The 7,949-nt window shown below is 39.3% G+C and overlaps 1 protein-coding gene across 1 annotated transcript in view; it reads right to left on the bottom strand.

Annotated features, from left to right (window-relative positions):
- The window catches only part of ASCC1 (activating signal cointegrator 1 complex subunit 1), a 135,391-nt gene that overhangs the window by 58,206 nt on the left and 69,236 nt on the right, over window positions 1-7,949 (bottom strand). Inside the window, exon 7 of the mRNA XM_012801401.2 lies at window positions 2,822-2,941. Coding sequence (XP_012656855.1) covers window positions 2,822-2,941 — 120 coding nt within the window. The remainder of the gene's footprint in view (window positions 1-2,821; window positions 2,942-7,949) is intronic.

The following is a 7,949-nucleotide window of genomic DNA, read 5'->3' as shown; positions in this document are numbered from 1 at the left end:
TCATTGTTGTTTGGTGGGTCCGGGCTGGATTCGAACCCGCCACCTTAGGTGTACATGGCTGGCGCCTTAGCCGGTTGAGCTATAGGCGCCGAGCCCACAATTATCTTAAAAGGCCATTAACGTACTCTTCACTTTTCCAACCATACATCTGTATCAATTAGGCTAGATTTTTCTTATATGTTAATACTTCAATCAAAATAACATAATACAATAGATTGAATACAGATATGAGAACTGAGCTGTCTTCTATTAAAGAGATTTACAGCTGGGCAGGGCAGCTCCTGCCTATAATCCTAGCACTCTGAGAGGCTGAGGCAGATAGACTGCTTGACTTTAGGAGTTCAAGACCAGCCTGAACAAGAGTGAGACCCCATCTCTACTAAAAATAGAAAAAATTAGCTGGGCATTGCAGTGGGGGACTGTAGTCCTAGCTACTTGGGAGGGTGAGACAAGAGGAACCTCCTGAGTTGGAGGTTGCTGTGAGTTGTGACACCACGGCACTCTACTGAGGGCAACATAGTGAGACTCTACCTCAAAAAAAGAAAAAAATTATTTTTCAGGGTACACCAGTATGCTAAGGCATATCAGTTGAAGATCACTGATACACGTATTGAGTTTTATCCATGTTTGCTAGTTCATAACTACCATATCCCTTTTACAGTCTTTTTTTTATAACTTTAGGTTACACCTAAGAGCAGGTCTCAGAAAACAATCTCTTTGACCTTCATCCTGCCCTCCTTTCACCTACCATAAAGCAGGACTCTAATCTCCCCTGTCCCTGTTTTTCTGATTGTAGGTCATAAAATTCTCATTCCAAAGAGGGTCCTGCCCTATGCCCTAGAGGCTAATTATATTTCTTTTTTTATTGTTCTTTTGAGACAGTGGCTCACCTCATCATCCAGGCTACCACAGAGGCATCATTATAGCACACTGCAACTCCTGGGCTCATCCTCCTGCCTCAGCCTCCTGAGCTAAGAAAAGAAAAATCTGCTACAGAACACACAAAAAAATAGGTCCTATACCATTCTTCCTTCCTTCCCCTCAAAATTCACTTCCAATGAATTGAGGGAAGACATAATTAAGATTATCAGTTCAAATTAAGAGAAACCTAAGGAGAGATTCTGTATGAAATCAAATAGATTTGGAAACTCATATTTTCTCTGTAGGGCTTCTAGTTCAATCTGAGTTCTGTGGCTCACACCTGTAATCCTAGCATTTTGGGAGACTGAGGTAGGAGGATTTCTTGACCCCAGGAGTTCAAGACCACTCTGAGCAAGAGCAAGATCCCAACTCTATTAAAAAGAAAAAAATTAGCCAAGTGTCCAGGTAGGCACCTGTAGACCTAGCTACTCAGGAGGCTAAGGCAAGAAGATTGCTTGAGGAGTTGGAGGTTGTTGTAAGCTAAGCTGAGGCCATGGAACTCTAGCCTGGGCAATAGAGTGAGACTCTATCTCAAAAAAAACAAAAACCAGGGCTGGGTGCAATGGCTCATACCTGTTAATCCAAGGCCAAGGCAGGTGGATCACTTGAGCTCATGAGTTGGAGACAAGCCTGAGCAAAAGCGAGACCCTGTCTCTAAAAAATAGCCAGGCATTGTGGCAGGCATCTTTACTCCCAACTACTTGGGAGGCTGAGGCAAGAGGATTACTTGAGCCCAGGAGTTTGAGGTTGCTGTGAGCTATGATGCCACAGTGTTCTATCAGGGGTAAAAAGTAAGACTCTGTCTAAAACAACAACAACAACAAACTTCCAACTCAAGTTGTGCTTCTCTGCTCACCAAAGGCCTTGAGTAAACTGATAAATGACATTAATGCTGGAAAGGGCTCTGGATGCCTAAGCCAGCCTCAGAAATAGCCTGGACTGCAGAATGAGAATCTGTAGTAACAACAAAAATTAAAAAGAGGTCAGGTATGGTGGCTCACACCTGTAATCCCAGTACTTTGGAAGACTGAAGTGAGGGGGCCCCTTGATCCCAGAAGTTCAATCCTCAAGCCTGAACAAATGAGTAAGCCCCTATCTCTTAAAATAATTAAAATTAAAAAGAGTAAACAGACCAGGAGCAATGGCTTGTGCCTGTAATCCTAGCACTCTGGGAGACCGAGGTAGGAGGACTGTTTGAACTTAGGAGTTTGAAACCAGACCAAGCAAAGAGAAGCCTAGCTCTATTAAAAATAGAAAAATTGGCAGGACATGATACTTGTAGTCCCAGTTACTCAGAAGCTGAGATAGGAGAATTGCTCAAGCCCAGGAGTTTGAGGTTGCTGTGAGCTAGGCTGGGATTATGGCTCTCTGACCCAGGTAATAGGGTGAGACTGTCTCAGGAAAAAAAAAAAAGATTTGCTAATGTTTTTGTAATGATACTATATACAAATACTACTTTAAGCATTTTATACAGATTAATCTTAATAATCCTATGAAGCTGGTAAAGTTTTCATCCTCATTTTGCCTTGGTATTTATTGAACCTGCATTATATCACATTTGAAATTCCTAACCTAAAATAACATCCTTTGTGCCTCTTACCCTGGCAAATACAAAGGAAGCACTGAATTCCACAAAAACTAGATCATTGCTATCAATATATTATCCAAATAACTCAATAGTTATCAGACTAAAAGTCTGATATTTTTTTCTTCCACCAAATTCCTCTTTCAAGATATTAGCTTACTTTTTTTTTTTAATTAAGAAAGAATTGGGGCAGAGGGAATCAACATACTCTTTACAATAATAAGATCCCCAAAAAAATGATCAAAATAAATTGAATTTCCAGGGATTCTTTTAGGTACCTCTTAATTGAAACAAAGAAGTATTCAAGAAATATACCTGTTGGAGCCATCTTTCATGTGAACTTTGGCATAAAGAACATCCACCATGCCAGGATCATCATTCATGTATTCTATTCCTGCCATCTCTACTTCTAGGGGTCTGCCTCCAGAAATGTCACTGCAAAGGAAAAAACATTAAGATTTTTATAATTGTTTAAGCCAAGAGGGCTATTATATTTTGAAACATAGCTCATATACATAGTCAAATAGTACACAAAGTAACTGTATTATTTTAAAATTATCTGTCTTAATTTCAAAATTAATAAATGTTCAATGCCAAAAAATTAGAAAACACTAGAAAGTAATTCCAATGTCATATCATGTTTATCCCAATATCTGTCTCTAATAGAGACAGCCAAGGGATGACAGTTCTGATTCATAAAGACATTCACTGTGTTGGCCTATCTTTCTTCATTATTTCTAAAAGTTATGAACAGCGATAGCATACTATATACTGTATAACATATAATATAGACAATAGTAGAGATACATACTGATGTCACATCTTTAAGAGCAACCTGGCAATTTTTTTTTTTTTAGACAGAATCTCATCTTATCACCTTCAGTAGAGTGCTGTGGCATCACAGCTCACAGCAACCTCCAACTTCTGGGCTTAGGCGATTCTCTTGCCTCAGCCTCCCATGTAGCTGGGACGACACGTGCCCCCCACAATGCCTGGCTATTTTTTGGTTGCAGCCGTCATTGTTGTTTGGCAGGCCCGGGCTGGATTTAAACCTGCCAGCTCAGGTATATGTGGCTGGCGCCCTAGCAGCTTGAGCCACAGGCACCTAGCCGTTCTTTTAAGATTTAAATGACAGGCTCGGCGCCTATAGCTCAACCGGCTAAGGCGCCAGCCACGTACACCTAAGGTGGTGGGTTCGAATCCAGCCCGGACCCGCCAAACAACAATGACGGCTGCAAACAAAAAATAGCCAGGCGTTGTGGCAGGCGCCTGTGGTCCCAGCTGCTTGGGAGGCGGAGGCAGGAGACTCGCTTGAGCCCAGGAGTTGGAGGTTGCTGTGAGCTGTAATGCCACAGCACTCTACCCAGGGGGACAGCTTGAGGCTCTGTCTCAAAAAAAAAAAAGATTTAAATGACACATTTTTTATTGACTGAGAACCAAAAAGGTTTCTCTTCTCAAAAATTATTATACTGCTTTTTATCAAGTAAGAACTACAATAATTTGGTGTGTTTATTTTGGAATTTAGTTCAAGTACGCTAGTACCAGAAAATAGCACCAAATTTTAAGACTCAAACACAATTAACATCTCACCTTGACTTTCAGGTAGAATTTTCTCCCCATTCTATCCTTAGATAGAATGTCTCAGGCTTCTGATGTCTCTGACTTTAGCATTTCTTTTATAAATATATCCTTACCCTAAACTACCTCAAATCCTTGGAATGAGCTGGAATACTAAGAACAAAAAACCAAATGAAGTAATGAAACAGGATCTGAAACCTGCTCTTTGAGTAGTAGATACAAATTCTTTCAATCTGTACCCAAAGTTTATTACGAGGGAGATTAAAGGGCAGAACAGACATCCAGCCATTTGCCTGATAAATGCTCTTTGTCTTGGGGGTCAAACTGTTCCACCTGGGACACCTATGAGCACACCTTCCAACTGATGACACCCAAGGCAATAATTAGGCATTAACAATTGTTCCTGGGTATTTTCTCTCCTTCCTTCTCTCCAGTTTTTTGTCTCTTAAACTCCTCCTCTGGTCTGACCTCAGGCTTATTGGGAACACTTAATGACTGGAGCGTGATGCTGGAGCTTAAAAAGAGCTGCACATTTATCCGACTCTGTACTGAGAGCCAGTGTACTGTTTGTGTCCTACATCTCACACAAAAGAGTCACAAGGGACACGGAGCTTCAGGATTTACTAAACACTGAATAATTCATTCAAAATCTATAGAACTACATGAGCCTTTAGCTGAAAAATTAAAATGAAAATGCTGTTTCTCGTCAGATAGCATCCTTTAAATTAAAACTCTACCCCCCAAATTTATAAAAAAATATTCAACTACTCATTTCTTTAAAACAGCTGCATAGCACTGCAGTTTTAATCAAATTCCCATATAGCCACATTTTAATATTCCAATTTAAAAAGCCATCAGCTTAAACTACAGCTCACTATGTACTGGCCTATTCATTCTTCAATGTTTTCTTTTTCATAATTTAATTAGAGATCTTTACAACATAAAAGGTTCAGGTTAGAAATGTCATTATTTATTGACATTCTTTCTAAGTATACCAAGTGCAAAGGCTAAGACCAAAGATCAAAAATAAAGATCAAAGAGCAAGAAAAGAATTCAGGTGGTATAATTTACCAGTTTATTCATGAGGGCTTTAATAGAAGTGCCTTTTTTTTTTTTTTGAGACAGTGTTTCATTCTGTTTCCCAGGCACGAGTGCCACAGTGTCAGTTTAGCTCACAGCAATCTCAAACTTCTGAGTTCAAGGGATCCTCCTGCCTCAGCAGACACCTGGCTAATTTTTTCTATTTTTAGCAGAGATGGGGTTCTCGCTCTTCCTCAGGCTGGTCTTGAACTCCTGAGCTCAAATAATCCTTCAGCCTCAGCCTTCCAAGAGTGCTAGGATTGATTACAGGCACGAGCTACAATGCCTGGCCTTTTTTTTTTTTTAAGAAGTAAGTCTCTTCCATTTAGGAAAACAAGGTACCCCAAACCAGTCCAGAACAATCTATTCTGATTCTCATCCTCCTTCTCCGAAGTAAATTAACTTTGCACTTTTTACTTTTCATGTTCACTCCTTAAACAAGGCACATGGCAGGGGGAAGGTAGGGGAAGAGGGCTAGGGAGACTTGCTTTATATTACTTGCTGGTTTCAGATCTTTCCAGCTTTTTAAAAAGAGCATCTTCAAACACATTTTTGCAGGCACTGCAGATTTTTGGCAGAGTAACTTTGTCCTATTTCAAAAGCTTTGCTGAATTTGAAAAACTACAATTACTGTTTTCATCCTGTCATGTCAAAAATTCTTAGGGACTATTAAGATGCTCTTTATTCCCTATGCATACCATCTCTGACATGCTTACAGGGCTCCAATTTGGCACTGAGTCACAAAAGGCACCAAGAGACATAAAAGGAAGGAACTCAGCTAAATCTTCACATGGCTTAGGATAAAGCTTTAGTGATTAAAAACCTGCGACCTGCTTTTCATAAGGTAAAAAGAACAAATACTTCTCTAAACAAATATTTTATCTATCTTTAAATTTTTTCTTTGCAGGATTATCCCAATGGCTGCCAAGAAAATGCAGCAGCTTTCAGTTTAGTTTAGCCAAAAAGTGAACTGGGAATAAGTTAAAGAATCAGGACTGATCCTCAAACCAGGTAAAATTGTCCTTATTTATAAGATAAAGCATGAAGTTTTATTTTATACCAAGGAAATTGGCAAATATCTAATACAAACACCAAATTACTTTGAACTGTAGTTAAGATTGAGAGAAAACAGATATCTCCATCACTGAGCAAAGATGACAAGAAGTGGTCTTTGCTGTCTGGGATTCAAAGGACAGGCAGATTCTGCAAATCCAATCAGCTTGTGACTGTGCACAAGAATATCTTGTCTTTGAAACAATTAATGCAAAAGAATAACTGACCCACAAATAAGTCACCATATTACACAGTTTCATATATAACCTAACAAGAGAAAAAATTCAGATCACCTTGTTCCACCCAATGAACAAGGTAACCCATTTCTACAAGACAATGTTAAAATATGTATAAGTATGGGACATGTATATACTAATGGAATAAAAAAAATACTTGAGTGGTCAGTTTTCTTTATTCTTTTTTTTTTTTCTTTGCAGTTTTGGCCATGGCCAGGCTTGAACCCGTCACCCCTGGTATACAGGGCCAGCGCCCTACTCCTTGAGTCACAGGCGCCGCCCTGAGTAGTCAGTTTCCAAATTCCTCTTCTTCATTAATCTTAAGTAAAAAGAGCAAAGTAAGAGAGGCAAAGAGAGACTTCTTTGCAATAAAGCTATTATGTCAGATGTATATATAAATTAAAATCTTATAGTAAAGATGAATGACAATTCTGCTCCCAAAACAGTAACGTTTTCTCTGAGTTAAAAGAGAGTTGAGACAGGCATGGTGGTGCACACCTGCAGTCCCAGTTGCTGAAGAGGCTGAGGAGTTCAAAGCTAAGTAGGATAATCTTACTACCTATCATGGTGGAATAGCCACTAAAATCTGGGCAACAGAGAGACACTCCATTTCTAAAAAAACAAAATTATCTGTATTTTTAAAAAATAAAAATAAAATCATTGTTTCTGAAATACAATGAAGACGTTCCTAGAGAATCAGGTTATAATATTTGGGTCACTGTAGCAGGCAGAATAACGCCCCTCCCCAAAGATGGCCACACTCTACTCTCTGGAATCTGTAAAGATGCTATTTTATGTGGCAAAGAGACTTTTGTAGATGTGAGTAAGGTTAAGAAACTTGAGATGGGAGATAAAACTGGATTACCTGGGTGGGCTCAATCAAATTACATAAGTACTAAAGCAGATGGCCTGTCCTTGCTATATCACAGAGAGAGATGTGACAACAGAAGGATTGCAATGTTGCTGGAGTTGAAGATAAAGGAAAGGGGTCAGCAGCCAAGGAATGGGGGCCACCTCTAGAGGCTGGACCTTAAAAGCAAGGAAATGGATTTTTCCCAGAACCTCTACAGAAAGGATCGCTACTGTGCTGATACTTGATTTGAGCCCAATGAAACTCACATTACTCTCTGATCTATAGAACTATTAAGATAATAAATGTGTTATTTTAAGCTACTGAGTTTATAATAATATGTTATGGCAGCATAGAACACTAACACAATAGCCTATACTCTGTGACAGATAAGGAAAGTTTCCTATTGAAGAAAATAATAGAATGTCATGTTTGAGAACAAACTTTGCCTTCTGCATTACTATAACATAAGGAAGAATCTTTCCATAAATTTTATAAATATATGCTTTAAATTCATTTCAAACTTTTCAGACAATGGTCCAGTATTGAGTGTTATAAATGGGTGATTCAACAAAACTTGTTCCCAGGACAGCACCTGTGGCTCAGTGGGTAGGGAGCTGGCCCCATATACTGAGGGTGGTGGGTT

The sequence above is a fragment of the Otolemur garnettii genome, unplaced genomic scaffold (genome assembly GCF_000181295.1).
Source record: "Otolemur garnettii isolate 467f Iridium unplaced genomic scaffold, OtoGar3 scaffold00008, whole genome shotgun sequence".
NCBI classification, from domain to species: Eukaryota; Metazoa; Chordata; class Mammalia; order Primates; family Galagidae; genus Otolemur; species Otolemur garnettii.
This window is presented reverse-complemented; position numbering and strand designations above follow the sequence as displayed.